Source organism: Anolis carolinensis, chromosome 1 (assembly GCF_035594765.1).
Source record: "Anolis carolinensis isolate JA03-04 chromosome 1, rAnoCar3.1.pri, whole genome shotgun sequence".
NCBI lineage: Eukaryota > Metazoa > Chordata > Lepidosauria > Squamata > Dactyloidae > Anolis > Anolis carolinensis.
In genome coordinates, this window is record NC_085841.1 from 69,105,274 (window position 1) to 69,128,736 (window position 23,463).

Genomic DNA, 23,463 nt, shown 5'->3' on the forward strand with positions numbered 1-23,463 from the left:
CCACTGCCATAAAGTTGGTGCCAGAAAAAGTTAAGAGAAATTGGCAAGACTGAATATGGATCAGCTTCTTATAGTTCAAAGTAATATGACACCCAACAAGAAATGTAATGCATGAGGAAAAAGTATTACTGCAACCACACCTTCTCACTACTCACAGATGTGAAAAAGGGGGTTAACGGTTAAATACTGTGTTAATTTTGAGCCACATGATACAAGACAGCAGACACCATGTTAATCCTACATAGGTTGCTTCTTACTATAAAATGTTATGTCTGGATTCATTTTAAACACCGTGCCTTCTTTAAACCAGGTTTTTACTAATTTTATCAGAATTGTATTTTTGTGACAAAATCCAGAACTAGAGCAGAAAAAGCAGAAAAAATTATAGCTGAATTATCCTTATTCCCTCTCTATCGTTACAGGAAAATCTATATTATACAATGTGGCGGTATCTACAGCAAAAAATTAAAACTAAGCTCAGCCAACTTCATGGATTAGAGAGCATGGTGACACATTATGAAATGGTCTACTACTGAATTATACTATTGACTGCAGTTGTTGTTTTAATAGTTAAGTCAGATTTGGCTTCAAAGTCTTGGGCCAGCTCTTAAAATTTTGTGACTTTGTAGCCGATAAAATTTCTATAAATATTTTACTAGCCTGTTTTAAGATAGGCTGAAGAGACGAAGTACTCAAAACAGAAACCAAACAGGCTGGTGAAGGAGGTGTTATTCCCTATATCAATACTTCTGATTAGTAAAACCTTTCTATACCCAATATAAAAATGGAGCAAGCTGCCAGAGGGGAAGGAAGTGGAAACTTCCACACTTCTAACACTCCATTCTCTCAACTTTATGTAGTTCTTCTCTCTATATGTTTTCTACAGTTGTATGGAGATCAAGTAAATCATGAAATAGAACTGTCTCAGGTACAAATTTTTGTAAGCCTAGCTTCTCAACTTCTTTTTCTTCCAGGTTGTAAAGAATCATACATAAGGTTCTCTACATGGAAAGCACATGCTTTGCTACTGAGCTACAACCCCTATTGAACAGAAAATGCTGCTTATCCATGGATGTCACCTTAATAATAAAGTGGTCTTGCATGTTCCAATGAACCTGCATGCACAACCACTGGAGTCATGCACTCCCAGGAGGGGTCACAGGGGAGGATCCAGACCAAGCACAATCTGAAGACCTCAATGGCAGAGTAGGCGGATGATAACATGGTACATGTTACAACGGCTGTGAAGGCAGAAGAAGGCTGCAACAGACTGAGAAGCCACCGTCACCATGTAAATCATGCCACTGGCTGGGACCTCACTCTGTGAAGACTGTGTGTTGATCAGCCATGCACCGACCTCCACACATTAAAAAAAAAATCACGCACAGGCGTCCTCCAAGAAAAATAAAAACAAACCAACAAACGTCCCATGGGGATCAGCGTGTGGCGACAGGAACAGGACTATGAAATCTGGAAGCCCCCAATCACAGACTGGTACATGACTGGTGGACATGGATTCAGTTGTTCTACCTCAAGGTCCGAGGCAGTTGAGTAATCTGGCAGCTGTATCCATGACTGAGCAGCCCTTTTTAGGATCCGCTCTGCTCATCCCACATGGGGAAGGGGCTAGGAAAGGTGCCCTAAACATAGTCAGCCTATCTTATCCCTGACTGGACTGCTGTATCCAGAGGGTTCACCACTCTGTGGCCAAAAAAGAAAAATGAACTTTGGGACATGGAATGTACAGACACTGTTGGACAACACTGACAGTGAACGTCTCAAAAGCAGGACTGCGATCATTGCAAGGGAACTGGGACGCTTTAACATCGACATAGCACCGCTTCAGGAGATCCGGAGAGCAGGAGAGGGACAGCTGAAGGAAGAAAAAGGAGACAACACCTTCTTCTGGAAGGGACTGCCTGAAGAAGAATGGAGAATACACGGCGTTGGCTTTGCTATCAGAAATGACCTGGTGAAGCACCTGACTGAAGCACCCATTGGCATTAACAAACAACTCTCAATCCTTCGAATTAACCTTGATAAAAACCAACAGGCAGCCATCATAAATGCCTATGCACTAACATTAGATGCTGACAAAGACATCAAGGAAAATTTTTATTGTCAGCTGGACACCGTCCTATCAGAGATACCTAAGGAGGACAAAATCATCCTCCTGGGGGATTTTAATGCAAGAGTCGAACAAGACTCCGACCTGTAGACAGGGACCATAGGAAAAGACAGGGTTGGAAACAGCAACTCAAATGGCATCCTGCTTCTCACCAAATGTGAAGAACATAACCTTGTCATCACCAATTGGATACCAAACTAAGAAACATCAACACTGGTTTGACAAAGAGATCCAGCAGTTAATTGATAAGAAAAGGAAAGCCTTCCAAACATGGCAGAGAGACACCAGCTGTGCTGCTAAGAAAAAGATCTATGCTAGTGCAAAAGCTGAGGTCCAAAGAAGGACCAGAGAACTCAAGAACATCTGGTGGACAAAGAAGGCTGAAGAAATCCAACACTTTACAGGTACCCATCATGCTCAGGGATTTTAAGCCACAAAGATCATCTACAGATGGAGAACCCATGGCATATACCCTCTATGCTCATCAGATGGAACCAAACTTCTGAAGGACAAAAGATCAATTTCACTATATTGGAAAGAGCAGTACCAGAACCTTCTGAATCGCAACTCCAATGTGGCCGAAGAGGCCCTCTCACAAATCCCACAACAACAAACCAGGGATGAGCTTGCAGCACTGCTTAGTTTGGAAGAAGTCAGCAATGCCATCAGCCAACAAAAAACTAACAAAGCCAGCAGACCTGACTGGATCCCTGCTGAAATCTTCCAAGAGGGTGGACCTAAGCTAATACAACTACTCCACCAGCTCATTGAAAAAGTGTAGGTGACCGAGAAAAACCCAGCAGACTTCAAGACTTTCAAGAAAGGGGATAGAACAGACTGCAGAAACTACTGCGGCATCTCCCTCCTAACCTCCGCTGGGAAAATCCTTGCAAGAATCCTTGCAAACCACCTTCTTCCTATCTCAGAAGACACTCTCCCAGAATCCCAGAATGGCTTCCGCCCCTCCAGAGGAACAGTGGACATGGTTTTCACTGCACAACAGCTCCAAGAAAAATTGCAGGGAACAAAATCAACCTCTGTACATGGCATTCATTGACCTTGCAAAGGCTTTCGACACAGTAAATTGCAGTGCTCTCTGCATCCTCTAAAAAATCGGATACCCTGATAAATTTCTGAACATCCAACGGCTCCTCCATGATGATATGATGGCAACAGTCTTGGACAGCAATGGCTCCCAAAGCGACCCATTTAAGGTGGAATCAGGTGTCAAACAGGGATGTGTTATTGCCCCAACCTTATTTTCCATCTTCATCACTTTGATACTTCACCTTGTTGATGGGAAGCTTCCCACCGGAGTGGAAATCATCTATCAGACAGATGGCAAGCTATTTAACTTCAGCAGGCTGAAAGCCAAAACCAAGGTCATCACAACATCTATTAAAGAACTCCAATATGCTGATGACAACATAGCATTCAGAAGAAGACCTACAAGCCACTCTAAACACCTTCGCAGAAGCATACGAGAAGCTCGGCCTCTCATTAAACATCGAGAAAACCAAAGTGCTCTTCCAACAGGCACCAGCGAATCCCTCTGCAAGGCCAGAAATATAGATTAATGGTGTAACATTAGAAAATGTTGACCATTTCCGCTACCTTGGCAGCCACCTCTTCACAAAAGTCAACTTTGACACTGAAATACAACACCACCTGAGTTCTGCAAGTGCAGCATTTTTCTGAATGAAGCTGATAGTGTTTGATGCTCGGGACCTCCATAGAGATACCAAGGTGCTCATTTATAAAACCATTGTCCTCCCAACCCTGCTATATGCCTGCAAAACGTGGACGGTCTACAGATGTCACACTCAACTCCTGGAGAGATTCCATCAGCGTTGCCTCCGAAAAATCCTGCAAATCTCTTGGGAAGACAGGCGGACAAATGCCAGCGTGCTGGAAGACCACCACCAGAATTGAAGTGATGCTCCTGGCTACGTTGTCTGAATGCCCAATCACGTCTCCCAAAGCACATGGGCTGAAAGCCAACCTTAAAAACTGTGGCATAAGCAGCCTCCATCTACATGTCATACAGAATGCAGTTCAGCCACACAGAAGCCGTTCAAATGGGAAAAATTCTTCTCAAGATACAGGAAAATAAGATCTTCATTAAAGCAAGATACGATATGCACAGAAAACATGTAATTCCTCCACTTTCAATAGAAGGCTCTGCTAACTGTGCATGATGCCATCACATTTAAAGTGCTCTAATGCCATAATACCACACTAGCTGACAAGAATTATGAACTGGAAAAATGCATGCTTTGGAAAGTAAGACAAGACACATGAAGCACATCTACAGAAGGCACTCTGTATGAACATCAAGAAATGAAAAAAGTCACAAAATGAATGAAGGACCAGGGATTACATACAGAATTCAGATATATTTTGCCTATCATATTTAATATATGTGAACAACAAGCAATTTATAAGAATCCTCAAATGCAGAGGATCCCAGCTGTAGTACTTACGTGATTTGATATTGGCGTCTCTGTAGGTGCCATTGAGAATTGCAAGTTCCATCAACTGCATCTTTTTAAGGCTATCTTCTCCCTCTGCCTATATAAAAGAAGATGAGTATTATCATCACAGTTTAATATTAACACAGCTAAAAAGAGTTTACTGAATTCGACATGAAATAGGAAATGGAAACATTTTTACAGTTTTTAAACATCCTCTGACACTGATCTCCTCTCATGACATATAACCCCCTTTTGGTCCCAAATTCAAAAAATGTTCTTCTCAACTCTCTTGCATAAATACTTCTATCTCCTGTGCAATACATCCAATACCACAGAACTGCATCAAACAGAAACCCTAATTAGGTATACAGCAAATCTCGTTAAGTGAGTCACGGGTGTATGCTTTAGCCCTGTCTGATGTACATGAATTGTCTGCAAAGGTGCAGCAATTATGTAGACATCCATGACATTGTGAACCTTGATAAGGCAGTTTTCATTTATGCAGGGATTTCCGTGCTCACTTGAACACAACAACAGCTCATTTACTAGCCTTTTTCATTAAATACAGGTGGGCCAAAAGTCACAAAAGGGTGTGTTTTAAGAACTTTTTGAAAATATTTTTTCTTTAGTTTTCTGTATAGAGTTCTCACATATACATATTTATTGCCTATATAATGTATATGACGCTATGGTATTGTAAATTAAAAACAAAAAATAAAGGTGTTACTAAATATTAAAATCCCTCAATGACTGTTGGCCCACATTGTAGAAGAGGCAAAGCTAGAGTATGCACCCCCAACTGTTACTATACATGTTAAAAACAAAATGCCTCTTGCACAAAGCATTATCTTCCATACTTATACGGAAATCTCAAAAGAGAAAGGTAAACATTATGATCATATGAAAGAAGATCATGTTCTAAAGAAGCACATGTAGCCATTCCTGGCTTCCATTTGTGAAAGCAAGTGGCACAGATACTGAAGTTATATTAGTAAAAAGTAATTCTTCTATCACAAAAGTCTAGAATCACTTTTTCAAAGTTACTATTCATGTTCACACATATTATTTTACCAAATTTTGATTTACAAGCCAAGGGTAACTGCCTTAACGTGAACAGGTGCAATTAACTACATTATTTTGTTGTCTTGACAGATATCAAAATTACAAATGATAAGCTTTTTTTTTCCGTGTCAGGAGCAACCTGAGTCGCTTCTGATGTGAGAGAATTGGCCGTCTGCAAGGACGTTGCCCAGGGGACGCCCGGATGTTTTTGATGTTTTTACCATCCTTGTGGGAGGCTTCTCTCATGTCCCCGTATGGAGCTGGAGTTGATAGAGGGAGCTCATCCGTGCTCTCCCCGGGTGGGATTCGAACCTGGCAGCCTTCAGGTCAGCAACCCAACTTTCAAGTCACAAGGCTTTAACCCACTACTCCACTGGGGCTCCTAAATGATAAACTGTTTAAGTCTGTGTTTGTATTCATTTTGAAGTTATAATGAAAACTAAATTTGAATTTGTATTCTGAATAACTTTATGAGAATCGAGTTATGCCAAGTCCTGGTTAAACAGATAAAGGCATCCCAAACAACAGAAGAATCAAATACAGTCACGATATTTAATAGAGACATACTAAATGTTAGAGTCCATGTAGACTCATAGTTTTAGTATACAAGACACACCAAGATATTGTGGCTTCAGATCTATGCACAATAGTTGTCTAATATTTACATATTTTGTTTAATTGCTTTTAATAGTTGTTGTTGTTGTTGGGGCATGGAATAATGGCACTCATGTAAGCAGCTCAGAGTCCCCTTCAGGGTGAGAAGGGTGGGATATGTCGTAAATAAATAAATAAATAAATAAATAAATGTTGAGACCAAGATAAAACCTAAGTTCAGAATTCAAATTGTCGAGGTTGCATGGAAAGAGTTTCAGAGTTCAACCAGAAATAAGCACCAATCAGAATTCTATTCTAAGGTCAAGAAAGCCCACAGTCCAAAAACAGCATAGAGGTCCAAGTCAGAATCCAAAACACAGCAGTCCAAGGTACAGTCCAGAATCAACAAGGTCAATAATCCAAACAGTCCAGATTCACATCATGAAGCGAAGACATTGCCTCCTTCGACAAGCCTGAAGCATTGAGAACCTTTTACCCTATGATCTCAGGCGTTATCTGTGTAGAGCCTGTTTTTCTCAGCCCGGGTAGATCTGAGGGCCGCAGCATGCTTTCATTTGTATTCTAAAAGGGACAGTGCATTTAACCCTTCATCAGCCTGCCCTGATGTATTGGCTTCTGCTTGCTCTGCCTGCTGGGAAGAGTGAGCTACGGTTGATGGCTCCTCTTTTGTAATAACTAAGGTAGGCTGAAGGGGAGGGGGGAGGACTGATGGCAGAAACTGGTCTCCAACTCCAACACTAACACTTAATAGCAATCCCTCATTCTCACTATCAGAGCTGACCAGACAATGTGTACTGAAATGTAGGCAACAATAATGATTGGTTTAAAAAACATCATAATTGCAACACATTTTAAATCACCAAATACAGTATTAAGAAAGCCTACCACAGCAACAAATAATTCTCCTCATACCAGGGCTGTGAATTATGAATTAATTTAAATTTTGTTTCACATATATTTAGACAACACAGCTCAATGTTCACTGTGGTATTACTCAAATATCATTTTCCACAGTTCCCAGGTTTAATTTTGAACTTCATAATTTTAGTAATGTGACCGATTTTTCCTCCAAAACTGGACAAGGAAATAAATTTTCTCCTTTTATCTTTTCTATTAAAATTCTAAAATTAGTATCACACTCACCTTTGTGATTAGACTTGTGTCAAATGGTACAAAATTACACCACAAAATTATTTTGTTTGGCTAGTTATCTACTCTCTCAACTGGCAGGTACTACAGTATATAGTCATCTATAAGTCTAGAAAGTTAGTCATTTCCAAAAAAGGAATGATCTCTTACTCTGCGGAGTGTACTGAAAGGCAAGAGCTTAATCCATCCCAGGAGAACTACTTCGAGCCTTTTTGAATGCCTGGGGAGTATGTTGTCCAGATGTTTTTGACTTCAGCTGCCACAATTCCTAACAGTTGGTAAGCTGGTTGGGATTTCTGGGAGCTGAAGTCCAAAACACCTGGAAGAACACAGTTAGAGAAACACTGGATTATACAACTGCCACATCTGAGCTAAAGAAAAATATCTACATAAATTTGAGTTTTCAATGAAAACTTTCACACATTATGTTACACCTTCCTGGATAGGCATATTTTTAAACTGAAGTGTTTAACCATTATCTGTTTTGCAAATTCAGTAGTACTTATTGTTCTTAATGCTACTAGATGAACCCACCTAAGACAGACAGTTTCACTTTTTGAATGCTGAATAAAAATGTATATAAAAAAGTACCTGCTCTAATCACCACTAACAATAGGATTCTGGCTGGCTGATGTTTATTCGGAATCTAGGAAAGACCTGTAACTTATATTAGTGGTGCAGAATTTTGTCAGGATGGTCCTTAAGATTCAATAATCAAAGCATATTTTTAACTCATAAGGATTTGGACTGTAATTAATGTAACAGAAGCAATTGTTATTCAAAAACAATTAAAAACCTTCAGAGCAGATCATAAAATAGTTTCACTCATAATATATATGTGCTTGAATCATGTAATTCAAAGATTCTGTGCTTCTCCAAGATCAACTCTTAGTGGCTGCAATCAATCTGAAGTAATTTTGCAATATGTGAGCAGACTGTGCCAAAATTTCCTGATACAGGCAGGCAGGACCCAAGTTACATATACCTGACTTACAAATTACTCACAGTTAAGAACAGGGGTAAGACAACAGGAATTGAGATAAATCTTCTAGGAAGGGAAAGTCACTCCTGAAAGAATTATCATGGAGAAAATGAGTCTTCACTGAAGCTTTATCACCAATCTTTGTTTCCACAAGCCACATTTTTCAAAATCCAATTACAACAGGGACAGAAAGTGAGGCGACATCTTTTAAACAGGGGCAAAACAGCAAACAAACAAAAGGGTGTTAACCCTTTTCCTATGCTAGCTAAAGCTAAACTATTTTATTTGTAATTTTGGGAGTGCCTGTACTCTATATTTCCAATGATGAAGGGAACAGCAACAGATGGAAGTGTGAGTACACACATGCATTACTTCCAAGTGTCCATATCTGTAGCTGTCTCAAAGAATCAGTCTACCTGCACCGTTTTTTTTCTCTTAAATCCATCCATTCATCCACCTCTGACTGAAAAAGTAACAAATTATGTATACTTTTCAACTAGCATACCTGTTTTTATTATTTATTTCATTTATATAGCACTTCTCTACAGTCATGAGACACAATGATGTACTTTTCAAAATATTGTTTTTGAAAATAAAACTTCAGATTATTATCAACATGGTCCTTTTGAACAAGACATTTACTTACTGAGTTGTCCACAGAAGATAAGGAATGAACTGGCCCCAAAAGTTATAAATGGAAAATATATTTGATGTAAATATAGAAAGAGAGATTGTATGATAATGATAAAAACACTAACCTACTAACAATCTAAATGAAAATTGTAGAACTTTCTATGTAGATATTAATAATAAATAATTTAAGAAAAGTTTTAATGTGAAACAATCTGCTATGAAAAAATAGTTTAATTTCCATTGAAGAAACTGGAAAAGGATACATGAAGGCCGGAAGACAACTGAGAAGATGATACAACCAATGGACTTAAATCAGCATATTATATAATATGTGTTAAAGAAATAGAGACTTGTTGTAACAATGATCTATATATATAAATGAGTTCTGACATTGTGGCAATGCGCTAAACAGCATAACGACACACACCCCAACCTCAAAAACTGGCAACCCCCCCCCCCAAATCCCCGCCTCAAGGCCAACACAACACAATTAAACCAAAATCAAAATCAGAATGCCAAACAGGGGCCAAAAACCACAACAGGCCATGTGCGCATGCGCCAACACACAATCCTTTCAACACATAGCCCTCACCTGCGCGCTCAGCTTCGCCCGCCGCTGGCACCGCCGCCATCTTCCCCGCGACTTGGAAAGGAAGGCAGAAGGGAAGGGAGGGGAAGGGAGGCACCCCTGGCAAGTTGGCCCTCCTTACCGTGCCGCCCGAACCCCCCATCAGCAGGGACACGAAGCCCGGGAGGCACCCCCCCACTTGCCCCTCCCTCCCTCCACTCTCCTACCTTCTTTCTTTCTCTCCCTTCCTTCACCTTCTCTCTTTGACTCTTTCAGAACTTTCCTTCCTTCCCTCCCTTAACTTTCTTCCTCCCTTCCCTTATTCCTTTCTTTTCCTTCCTTCCTTCTTTTATTCATTCCCTTCCTTCACTTTCTTTCTTCCTTCTTTCCCTCCCTCCCTCCCTCCCTTTCAAACTCCGACCTTCCTTCCCACCCTCTTCGTTCCTGCTTCCTCCTTCCTCCTTTCCCTTCAAACTCCTTCCTTCCTTCCCTCTCTTTCTTCCTCCTTCCTCTTTCCTTTCCTTTCCCTCCTTCCTTCTTCACTCCTTCCCACTTCTGAACCTTCCTTTCTCCTCTTGGCCAACTTTCCAAGCACAGGTTTGGGGTGAATTTCCCGGGCTGCCTGGCCATGTTCAAGAGGCATTCTCTCCAGACGTTTTGCCCACATCTATGTCAGGTATCCAGACGTTGTGAAGTGTGTTGGAAACTACGCTACTGGGATTTATATATATGTGCAATAATGTCCAGGGTGCAGGAAAGGATTTTTGTTTTGAATGTTGTAATTGGTCCACTTGATTAGCATTGAATACCCTTGCAGCTTCAAAGCCTGGTTGCATCCTGCCTGGGAAATCCTTTGTGGGGAGATGTAAGCTGGCCCTATGATTCTCTCCTCACATTTCGCCCACATCTATGTCAGGTATCCAGAGGTTATGAGGTCTATTGGAAACTAGGCAAGTAGGAGTTTATACATATGTGCAATAATGTCCAGGGTGGAGGAAACCACTTTTGTCTTCAATGATATAATTGGTCACCTTGATTACCATTGAATAGCCTTGCAGCTTCAAAGCCTAGCTGCATCCTACCTGGAGAAATCCTTTCTTGGGAGATGTAAGCTGGCCCTATGGAACCCCCCAGTGGTGTAATAGGTTATGACTTGAAGGTTAGCTTCCTCTTCCCATGAATCCAACCCGAGAAGACCGCAGATAAGCTCCTGCTATCACCTCCACCACCATGCGGGGACATGAAAAAAGCCTCCCACAAGGATGGTAAAAAACATCAAAACATCCGAGCAACGTCCCCCGGGCAACGTCCTTCCAGATGGCCAATTCTCTGCCCAACAAAACATTCCTACAGCCACAGCAACGCGTGGCCAGGCACAGCTAGTAATATTATAAAAGAATTCATTTCTCAACAACCTTCACCTGCTTTGTTTTCTTCTCATGACATACCAGACATTTATAAAGATTCAGCTAACCACTAATTATCATCCCAAAATTTTGCCTTTTCCTTCCCTTGTCCCCCATCCCCTACTTTACTAGTAAATGTGTAATTAAAATTATCCGGGGGTAGGGGGAGAAACTGGCTATACTTATAGTTCCCAAATTATACATAATCCTGCATAGCACAAAAAGCTAAACTACAAATTTTTGAGCATCCCTAATCCAGAAATCCATTTTCTAAAATCCTAAATCCTCCAAATTCCAAAGCTTTTTGATGCCAGACATCCACCCTCACTGTTGAGGTGAAGATGGAGGCACTCCTGCTCATCATCTCAAGTTGAATGTGACTGGTTGGTGAGCTTTACAGAGAAAGGCTGGAGAAACGAGGTTGGAGAGAGACTTCAGGATCTGTGAAATGGTGGTATGTGTGGATGTGCACCAATACGTTTGGATTCCATTTCACAGGTGCTCAGTCCCTCTCCAGCCCCATCTCTTAGTTAAATTTCAGTGGACTTTTCTACCTAAGATTCTACTATCAATTTCATTTGCCCCTGGTGGTGTAATGGGTTAAACCCTTGTGCCAGTAATACTGCTGACTTGAAGGTTGGGTTGCTGACCTGAACGTTGCCAGTTCGAAACCGGGGCTGAGTGCAGATGAGCTCCCTCTGTCAGTTCCAGCTTCTCATGTGGGGACATGAAAGAAGCCTTCCACAAGGATGGCAAAACATCAAAACAGCTGGGCGTCCCCTGGGCAACGTCTCTGCAGACAGCCAATTATCTCACACAAGAAGCAACTTTCAGTTTCCTAAATCACTTCTGACATGAAAATTTTTTTTGCTACCTTTTATTCTTTAATTTTTTACTGGAAAATGAGAGTAGAAAACAAACAATTTTTAGTTATGTATATCATAGATATTGCCACTTAGAAGAGAGTTGTCTTCTTCTGTTCATGTGTATTGGCATGCATTATTAAGACACACAAGCAACACATATATGCAATTTCTCACTCCATGTAAGAAAGTATAATAGTTATAATACTCAGAATTAGTCTAAAATAACAAAACAAAACTCTGACCCAAAGACTTCAACTGCTACAGATATTCCTGCAAAATTCAAACTAGATCACATTCCATCCCACATAGAAAAAATAATTCTATAACAAAGTGACTACAAATCAATTTGGACAAAAAGCTGAAACCGAACAGCCATACATGTTGTGATCAGACAGATCACAGGGGCCGGGCTGTGGCGCAGCTGTTGAGCAGCTGCCTTAAATCACTCTGACCATGAGGTCATGAGTTCGAGGCCAGCCCGTGGCGGGGTGAGCACCCGTCAATTAAAAATAAAAAATAGCCCCTGCTCGTTGCTGACCTAGCAACCCGAAAGATAGTTGCATCTATCAAGTAGGAGATAAGGTACCACTTATAAAGTGGGAGGCAAGATTAACTAATTTACGACCTGGAATGAGGAAGTGCTGTCAGTGTGGATGATGAAGCAGCTGCTCCCCCCTGTGGCCAGAATCGAACATCCCCTCAGAAGAACGTTAACTTGCCTCTGCGTGTGTCTCTCAGTCTCTGTTTGATGTGTTTATGGGCATTGAATGTTTGCCCTATGTGTGTTATAATGTGATCCGCCCTGAGTCCCCTTCGGGGTGAGAAGGGCGGAATATAAATACTGTAAATAAATAAATAAATAATAGATGCATAGAAGTTTTGGTTACACTGTGAACAAAAACCCGGTATAAACTTAAATAATTTGATTTTACTTAGTATGTTGTAGCTAATAAGCTTATGGAATCCATGATGAGGCAACAGTGCTATTTCTATTGGGCATTCAGGGTTCTCATCTTACTTCTGGCTAAAAGTTGCTTTCAGGCAGTTTAAAAATGCAGAGTACTATAGAAAGAATTGTATGCCCTCTCTTTGGGGGACAAATGTCAGTCATATGACCTTCCATTTGAAGTTCTCACCACTCTAGGCAATGTGTTGTCAAGGGGACATTCCCCCTCCCCTTCTAATCTTGCTTTATGGTTTTACTAAACTGTACACTTTGTTGAATGAAGTACAAAAACCCAGGTTGCTAACTTGCAGCTGCAAATAAAGAGCCTTTGATAAAAACCTATTTGAAAGAATACATGCGACTAGCTTACATTTATCTTTTTCTTGGAAGGATAGGAAAGAGGGGAGATATTAACAAAGGAAATCTATAAAATCACTATACTGAGATGTCATGTTTTTCATTCTTAGGAAACTGTTAAATACATTAACACCAACAATTAAACACCAGTGAACTTTTTTTAAAAGGAAAAGCACAATACATATTTCTCACCATAACACAATAAAACTGATTCCTTTGAAAATGGCAAACAGAAAAGGGGATTTAAATTTCCACACAAAACAAAATGCAAGTTTTTAAAAAGGAATTGTATAAAAATAGTATTTATTTATCATTTATTCAATATATACCCTGCTTTTCTCCCAAGGAGGCTTAAACCCTTTTTTTGAGAAATGGCTTCCGGTGTGGTAATATGGCAGCAGGGTGGTGATCTTTGGGAGTTCCCAAAGACACAGCACCTTGGATGATTGGGAGAGCGGTTGCTCCCCCCTTTTCTGATGGATCGAGACAGAAAACGCTGCAAAAACCCACAGGGGATCGAACAGATGGCCCAGGAACTGCTTTCCCCTAAATGAGGTGGTCAGGGACCCGGATGAGATTCCCACAGGGAAGCGGATAGCCGAGAGAGCAAGCATGAGGACTGAATAGAACTCAGGACTACTGCCGGCTACCACATTTTAACATACAAGAGTAAGTAACTAAAAGAACGTGAGTAGAAGAAAATTCTTTCTTCATGTTGAAAAAACTTCTATAAGAAAAGAGAGACTGGAGGAGGAAAGGGAGCGGCGGAAGGGTGGAAGGGAGGATTGACAAGAGAAGGACGAAGGATAAGCAGTGAATGAAAGAAAATATGGAAAGAAACACTGGCTGGAAGTTAGAGACAAGGTCGTGAATAAAACAACCAAATAATACAAATCAAGAATTAAGCATATGATTAGTACACAAAGAACAGGATTGAAGCAACTAATATAATTAATATATAGAATTAATATTGGGACCGAGGCAGGAGTCCGGACAAGAAAGGCGGCGGAATTTACTTTACAATTGATAAAACCCAATTTGATTTAATAGGATTAGAAAGTCGAACTTTATTTTAAATTCTGTAACATACCAAAAATACCAAATAATTAACCTCTGTGAAGTAATTAAATCATCCAAAAATTGATCGAGGTGCTGGGAAATAACTAGAACTGACCTTGAGATGAAGCTGCTTAGGCTACATGCCAGGATAGACAAAACAAAGACTGGAATGAAAGGAGAAGGCGGGAAAGGAAGTGATGGACTAGGAAGGGAGTGAAGGCAGTGGGAGAACAGCGACAGTGGCACACCCAGAAGGGAATATGAGATGGACTGGCACAAGATACAAAGGACAACGCAATGGTGAATGACGCAATGTAAGAAAATTATGATTTGATAGCCCTACAGGAAACACATATAGCCCATTTAGTCAGGAAAAGTTTAGGGAAATAATTTTACTCAGAAAAAAAGAGAGGGATAGTGATTTATGTAAAGGAAAATATTTTGGCTAAACTGGCATTCAAAAATAATGAAGGAAGAATAGTAGCAGTTTATCTGGAAAGGGGCGAACAAAAATTATTGATCTATAACATCTACACACCAAATTGCCCCAAAAGCAACTTTATAAAGCCACTTACAGAATTAATTACAGAATAAGATGTTGAAAATTAATGATAATGGGAGATTTTAACGGAGTGACAACCAGTTGGACAAAAACAACCCAGGGAAAAAGAAAGGTTCTACAGACTTGGGAAAGCTGCCTCAAAATTTCATTAACTTACAGGAGGAGTTGGGAGTGCAAAATGCCTTGGGAATACACCATCCAAAGGAACGGAAACATACATACTACTCAAGCAGACATAAAAGCTGATCCAGAATCGATATGGTCCACAAATGCTATTACTACCGAATTGACAGAATTAAAATATTACCTAGAAGAGACACAGATAGAGATTTTTATAAACAAAAGAGCAAAACTAAGAAATGGAGATTAAATGAAAATCTACTGCTCACAGAAGAAGATATAGAAAAGAACAAAAAACTACTTAAAGAATATTTCCCCCTAAATAATATTCCTGAAATAGAAACTCAAGTGATATGGGATGTCAGTAAAGCTGTTATGGGTAGAAATTTTATCCAACAAAATACAACCAGGAACAAACAGAAAAACAAGAAAAAGAGGAAATTCAACAAAAAATTAAAGTAACTGAAGGAAAGTTAAAAGTAAATCCTAAAAACAACAAACTGAAGCACGAACTGGACTTACTACATAAGCAAAGGAATCATCTAGAAATGGAGCAACGTGCGAAAGACCTGAAATATGTAAAAAAAAATGCAACCTCCAAAACGCGAATAAGCCAGGGAAATGGCTCCCAAGAAAACTAAGATAAAAGAAGCAAGTGCAATGGGTATCGCAAATATCAGATGAGGAAAAAACTTACTCCACAGACCAAGAGATTCTGAATCAATTTAATAAAAACATTACGAGAAATTTTACAAGACCAAATAAAGGAAGAAATCATCCAATATTTCGAAAAGCATAATACAGTGCTCCCTCACTACTTCACGATTTGCTTTTCACGGATTTGCTGTTTTGCGGTTTTTCAATAAAAGAATATTATAAATCGTAAAAAAAAATTCAATTTACAGCCTAAGGAAGGGAGGAAGGAGAAGCCAAGGGAGAGAAAAGGAGCCCAAGTGGCAACAGGAGGAGAAGGAGGTAATTTATCAACACACGATTGGTTGATAAAGACTTAAAATAGTGTACAAGTACTAAAATAATGTATAAATATTAAAATAAATATAGTGTCCCTACTTCGCGGATTTTCACTTATTGCGGGTGGTCCTGGAACCTAACCCCCACGATATGTGAGGGAAACTGTATCCAAAGACTAACAGAAACAGAAAGAGAACTACTAAACATAGACATAATAGAGTAGGAAATAGACAAAGCCATTAAAAAAATTACACACATCTAAGGCTCCAGGACCAGATGGTTTATCTGCAATATATTATAAAAATTGAAAGATAAATTAATACTTTCTTTAAAAACAATTATGAATCAAATATTACATAACAGAAAAATTACAAGTTCATGGAAATCAGCAAACATCACAATTACTCACAAAGAGTGAAAAATTATAGACCCATATCCCTACGAAACATTGACTATTAACATTTTTACAAACATAATTGCAGAATGGCTAAAAACATTTCTCTCTACATAGATTAAAGAAGAACAAACTAGCTTCCTACCTAACAGAAACAAGAGAAATATTATTGATGTAATAGAATACTATGAGACCCACAACCAAAAAGAACTGGCAATTTTGGGAACAGATGAAGAAAAAGGATTTGATAATTTAAATTGAGATTTTTAAAAATCACCTATCAAGATTTATTGAAGAATGAAATGAAGGGCCAAGAACTAAACATCAAATGTAAAAATTTATCCTGGTTTCAATACAGACAAATAAAAGAATACTTCAAAGAAGACATGAAAATGGGATATGTGGAAAGGACATCAATCTGGGATAATATACTGGCAAATGAAAAAAAAATTGCAAAAAATTATACAATATTATTGGAATGGAGTACAGAGAAAGAACAGATAAAAGAATATGTGATCAGATGGGCATATACATATGCATATGAAATGAAAGAAAACTGGCTAAAAATGATGCATCAATGATACATGACCCCTCAGAAAATTGCAAAATTCTCAAAAAATAAAATTATAAGTGTTGGAAATGTGGAAAGAATGAAGGGACTTTTGACCACATGTGGTGGTTATGCGAAAAAGTGAAAGCCTTCTGGAAAGTTATTCATGGATTGTCCAATTTTTTTTTAAAAAAAACCCAAAACAAAACAAGGATACCATTGAAACCTGAATATTTTCTATTAGGGATGACAAATATGGGTTGGAATACGAATACAGATAAACTTTTTGCGTATCTCACCACTGCAGCCAGAATTGTATTTGCCAGGACATGGAGACAACGCGTGACACCAAATAAAGAAGACTGGATTGGAAAAATCATAAGATATAATGAATACGGATTTACTAACTTCATTGATATCCAAATCACAAGGAAGAGGTATCAAAACAACAGATTGGACTCTCTTCAAAGACTGGCTGAAGGAAAATAAAATAAAGATCCTAATTTAGAATATGACTGTGACCGGCCATCGACCTAAGTGGGATTTTGTTTGTGGAGGCAAGTATGAATGCTATAATTAGTCACCTTGATTAGCATTGAATGGTCCTGCAGTTTCAAAGCCTGGTTGTTTCTTCCCTGGGGGAATCCATGTTGAGAAGTGAGCTGGCCCTGATTGTTTCCTGCCTGGAATTGCCCTGTTTTCTGAGTGTTTGTGATGACCCATGGGCCTTGTAGTCCTGTTCAGGACATTGTAATTCCTGATGAAGATGAAAACTTGGGTTTTTTACCTTCCCAGTCTGAACTGGATTCCTCTCAGCCAGATCTTTCCCAGGCAGATCTGGGAACCTTGCACCTGCAAGAAAGTTGTCTCCCAGAAGTATGTCAAACAAGCCCAGAGCCTACTTCTCCCGTGTTCTTGCGCCGGGAGTTTTGTAAACAACAGAGAAGTTTGGAATCAGCTTCGCGCAGGAGTGCGAGGATCGCAGCTAAGAATGTGGCCAATTAAGACTGCTTCTCGTGAGAATCTTTGGGGAGTCTCACATCTGGTCTCAGAGTTTAGCTTTCGGTTCTGTTTCCCAGAGAACTGCTTCGGCGGGAAAGTTAGACTCTATTTAGGTGTTTTGCCCGCGTAGTAACTTCGCGGAGTCAATTCGTCAGCCTACGGAGCGAGTTGTGTCTGGACAGCGCGCTCCGATTCAAGCCTCGCTCCTGCTCAAGCCTTGCCTTGCTATCCAGCCTTCGCCTTGCTTCCCAGCCTTTGTTTATCTACGGACCTTGCCTTGTTTCCCAGGATCAATCCTTGCCTTGTTTCACGGATTTTACCAAGTTATTCCACGGACCTTGTTCTTGTTCTTAGTTACCTTGTTCCACGTTCAAGCCTTGTTTCAAGTATCAAGTTATTTCCTAGCCACGCTCAAGTTTCATGGACTAAAGGACCTTGTCATCTCCCCTCACTTTGCTTGGCAAAGTGAGTGTTTCGGTTATTGGATTACAACTTTGGACCTTAATATTTCTTATTTGACATTGCTTTTTTGGACTAATTCTGACCTTTCCTGAAAGGTCTAATTCTGGACTATTTTCTACACTTGTTTTTATTAACTTTATATATTCCTTCAATAAAGATATTAGATAGATTCTGGCCTCTGTGTATGGTTATTGGTGCTCTGCAGCCTGGGTCGTGACAGTGTTGTTCTTTATTTACTGTCCTGGTTGTAGTGTTTTGTAATGTTGGGTGCAAGGTTTTGTTCATTTTCATGGCTCACAGCAACCCAATAATAATAATAATAGCAATAATAATAATAGTAATAATAATAGTAATAATAATGACTCTGAGGTGAAGGATGTCCAGTGAAAGAGGGCAATTAGCATTTAATGGCCTTGTAGTTTCAAAGCCTGGCTGTTTCCTCCCTGGGGGAATCATTTGTTGAGAAATGTTAGCTGGCCCTGACTGTTTCCTGTCTGGAATTGCCCAGTTGAGTGTTGTTCTTTATTTACTGTTCTGGTTGTAGTGTTTTGTAATGCTGGGTGCCAGGTTTTGTTCATTTTCATGGCTCACAGCAACCCAATAATAATAATAATAATAGCAATAATAATAATAATAATAATAATAATAGTAGTAGTAATAATAATAGTAATAATAATGACTCTGAGGTGGAGGTTGTCCAGAGAAAGAGGGCAATTAGCATTTAATGGCCTTGTAGTTTCAAAGCCTGGCTGTTTCCTCCCTGGGGGAATCATTTGTTGAGAAATGTTAGCTGGCCCTGACTGTTTCCTGTCTGGAATTGCCCTGTTCTCTGAGTGTTGTTCTTTATTTACTGTCCTGATTGTAGTGTTTTGTAATGCTTGGTGTCAGGTTTTGTTCATTTTCATGGCTCACAGCAACCCAATAATAACAATAACAACAACAACAACGGTGAGGTGGAGGGTGTCCAGGGAAAGAGGGCAACTGAAAGGATGAATAATCTCTCTGAGGAGCATCTTAAAGTGCTGGGTCTGTTTACTTACAGAATAAAGATTGACAGGAGACATGAGAGCCATGTATAAATACCGTCTGCTGCTCTCCCTCCTGAGAACGGTCCCTTACTAGTACATCCATTTTCTCTCAGTGTGAACTCTCTCTCTTCTGAGGGGGAAAGGGGGCGGGGTTGCCAGCTGCAAGCCCTGCCCACCATGGCAACATTTTGAGACAGTGGGGTTAGGATCCTCAGCCAGCTGCAAGGTCCTCTGGATAATGCAGTTGTTTCAGGGGCGGGGGGGGGGGGGAGAGAGTGCTCTGTACATGCATGGGAAGCAACTATGGCGGTTTTGTTATTTGGTCTTTATTTTTCTAAGTTTATTTGATTTAAAGACACAGATTGGCTGACTGTGTATTTTGTGGCCAAATTTGGTGTGATTTGATCCAGTGGTTTTGTTGTTTACTCCATGGGAAAAACACACAATACATTTTAGATAGATAGAAAGAAAGAAAGAAAGAAAGAAAGAAATGGCTAAAATGTGCATCACACAAAGATAACATCGAGCTGTAACAATGTAATTAAATCATTGTTAAAAACAGTTTAAACTTCATTTAAACCAGAATAAAAAATCTATCAACATTATTCTAGCATACAATTTAAAAATCACTATCTCTCTGCCTAAATAAGGTGATCTTAACTGACCAGTAGAAAGTAAGCATGGATGCCAGACAAATGTCCATATACAGATATAAAAGGCAGGACACCACAGCTGAGAAAGAACTCTCTTAACTGCCCTCAACACTAAGGAGACAATCATGGGCTTGCAAAGATACCTGTGGTTCTTTTAATACCAACCAGAGTATATCCAGAATACTCCATACTCCAGGAAATAATGCCCAACTGCTCACTGAAGGGAAGGATATTAGAGGCAAAGATGAAGTACTTTGGTCACATAATGAGAAGACAGGAAAGCTTGGAGAAGATAATGATGCTGGGGAAAATATAAGGAAAAAGTAAGATGGGCCGATCAGGGGCAAGATGTATGTATGTTATCCTTTAAGTGGCTGGCTTGTCTTTGAAGGCGCAGGGGGTGGCAATGGCCGACAGGGAGCTCTGGAGTAGGTTGGTCCATGAGGTCACAAAGAGTCAGAAGCGACTGATCAAATTAACAATAACAGCGTATATCCAGCAACTAAATGAAGGAATGATAAGTCAACCCTTAGGCACATCCCACTAATTTAATTGTCTATTTATCTGGTATTAATTATTGGATTTTGATCTATAGAAAAGAGCATTTTAACTCAGGTATAAAGTTTTCTTGTTGCAAGGTGCTGTGGGCTAAAAAGTATAGATAATGTGAATCCCATGTATGATGGATCTAGACCAAAGTTAGTAAACAGACCTAAATTAAAATATTGGTGGGGTAAAGGGTGGGGTACATTGCTATTGCGATTATAATTTGAAACAGTATACGTATTACCGCCCTGAGTCCCCTGATGGGTGAGAAGGGCGGGGTAGAAGTGATGTAATAATAATAATTACCCCTTCACTAGCATAAGCATATCTGGAAGCACATCTGCAACTAGTTACAACACTGTAGGAAGAACATTCTGAATAGATTATGACAAAAATGAAAATTATATGAACCCTAACCCTCAAAAGTTAAAGAAGTAGAACCAGTTGCTATTTTTGGCAAGACAAACCTAACACAAGTCAAACAACCGATCAGATAAAGAATTTTGGGTTGGCTGACATTCCTAAATCTAGTACAGCACCAAAAAAATCTACACATCAGATCAGCTGCCGTGAAATTCACATGTATAATAAATAGCTAAGATCAAATTAAACATGATAAGATAATTATGTTTTGTCTTCCCATTTCTGCTTCATTCATGATTAACAAACAGTTTGGGGAGTCTTATTCTCATAACAGCACATGGGTCAAATGAATTAAATCCTTTCCATGCTGTCAGTTCTTAGCACTTATGCATCAGCCCATTTCAGGTATCAGAAGTAACTCAAGCTGAGAGAAAAATGCCTACAATAAGAAGTCCATGAAGTTAATCTAGAGTTTTGCTTCACTTATCCATGCACAGTTTTTGATATCAAAGCCAGATGTGCTAGCATACCACTCTTTATATACAAATAGTATGGAAACATGATCAGATGCAATTGCCTCATATCATCTAGATTAGCTTGAACACAAAAAGAAATGTAAAGACTTTAAATAAATAATTCTTTTAAACAATAAACAGAATGACAGTTACTGCTACCTGAATCATCAAGTATATCTGAAGGTCAAATAAGTATGAACAAAGTACAGGAATGTTACTTTATGAATCTGCAAAAACATTCCTTAAAAACTGAATACATCTTCTCAGTGCCAGTTCAAAGCTAAATCACTCTTTAAAGAGAGCAAATCATGACTCCATAAATGCAAATATATGACCTTAAAGAACCAGATCAGAGCTTGCTTTCATATGAAGTCTTCAATGCCCTCCATTATCAGATTTGACAAGTATTATAATAAAAATTATATGTAGAGTAGGGAAGTTAAAATCAAGTTAATGTTCACTAAAACAATATAAAGAACCATTTTTAATAGAATCACTTGAAAAAAGATCAAATCCAGCAAAGGAAATTAAATTTACATCTACAGCAATCAGATTTTGTTTTCTTACTCTAGGGATATGTAACACACTATCTCTTGAAATGTGCTTACTGTACAATATTTAGCAGAAACAGTCTAGCTTTAATAAGCTAGTTCCTATTAAGTATGTAAGCAGCTTTCTAACAGTCTTCATGTTGCTCGCTGCTCAGCCTATGCCAGAGAAAGCTAAGATTGCTCCTTTAAACCCATAATGTACGAGTTCATTCAAACCTTCAAATTACCCTAAGTAAATGTCTCTTATGGTTGAAAATTCCCATGGCAACTCACTTAGTGTGGCAGCCAAAAGGACCCAAATTCAATCCTTTCGTCCTTCAGCTAAACCATTACAATGGCAATTATGCGTTGACATTCTGAAGAGACTGCTAATTACTGTACTTTAGGTCTCCAGAAAGATTTTTCAATGAGATTAAAATGGACCAGAATAGTTGGAAGCAGTTGCAACACCATTTTGCATATGCAGGAGCATCACTTTCACATCGCATTTCTCTAGAATTGGCATGGGCAAACTTCAGTTCCATCTCAGAATGTAATGAAACAGTTTACATGGATGGGTGGGTGATAAAATGGGTTAAAGAGGGAAGCACCGTTCACTACAAATATGTTTTCTGTGGGAAAAACATTTTTTCATAGATAATAACTGTCAATTACTGTATTTCAACGGGAAAGTATGCTGTAAAAGTTTCCAAAAGAAAAGCAAATCAATTTAAAACATAATATTTTCCATGTGCAATAATTATGCAAACTAAACAACCGTGACTAGGAAATAAATGTACATCATGCATCTTGCTGCAGTGGCGCAGTGAGTTAAACTGCTAAGCTGCAGAACTCGCTGACTGGAAGGTCAGTGTTTCAAATCTGCAGGATGGGGTGAGCTCCCAGTGTTAGCCCAGCTTCTGCCAAAATAGCAGTTTGAAAACATGCAAATGTGAGTAGATCAATAGGTACTGCTTCAGCAGGAAGGTAGTGGTGCTCTATGCAGTCATGCCGGCCACATGACCTAGGAGGTGTCTATGGATAACCTCAGCTCTTCGGCTTAGAAATGGCACTACCCCTGCAGAGTTAGACTTCATTACACTTATAATTTGAACTGTTACGTCTAATGTCCAGAAAATGGAAAGAAATAAAAACGAACCTAAAGAATTGGTCTTATCTCAACTTGTCAATTATGGGTAGAATATCTGTGATAAAAACAAACACCTTACCAAAAATTACGTGTCTATTTCAGAATCTGCCCATAATTAGAAATTTAAAAGCATTTAAAGAATGAAATAAGGATATATCCAAATTCATCTGAAATAACAAGAAATCAAGAATAAACTATACAAATCTGACGGAAGAAAAAAGAAAACGAGGGCTAGGATTACCAAACTTAAGTCTACATTTTGAAGCCAGTGGACTGGACTGGATAAGAGACTGGATAAATCTAAAGAACAGAAAACTATTGACTTTGGAAGGGCACGATCTGCGAGTTGGATGGCATGCATACCTTTGGTA

At 39.2% G+C, this 23,463-nt stretch overlaps 1 protein-coding gene across 6 annotated transcripts in view; it reads right to left on the reverse strand.

Moving 5' to 3' along the window:
* qki (QKI, KH domain containing RNA binding) overlaps window positions 1-23,463 on the reverse strand; it is a 183,095-nt gene that overhangs the window by 40,975 nt on the left and 118,657 nt on the right. For all 6 annotated transcript variants that reach the window (XM_003215756.4, XM_008123135.3, XM_008123123.3 and 3 more), the window contains exon 5: window positions 4,612-4,699. In XM_003215756.4, coding sequence (XP_003215804.1) covers window positions 4,612-4,699 — 88 coding nt within the window. The remainder of the gene's footprint in view (window positions 1-4,611; window positions 4,700-23,463) is intronic.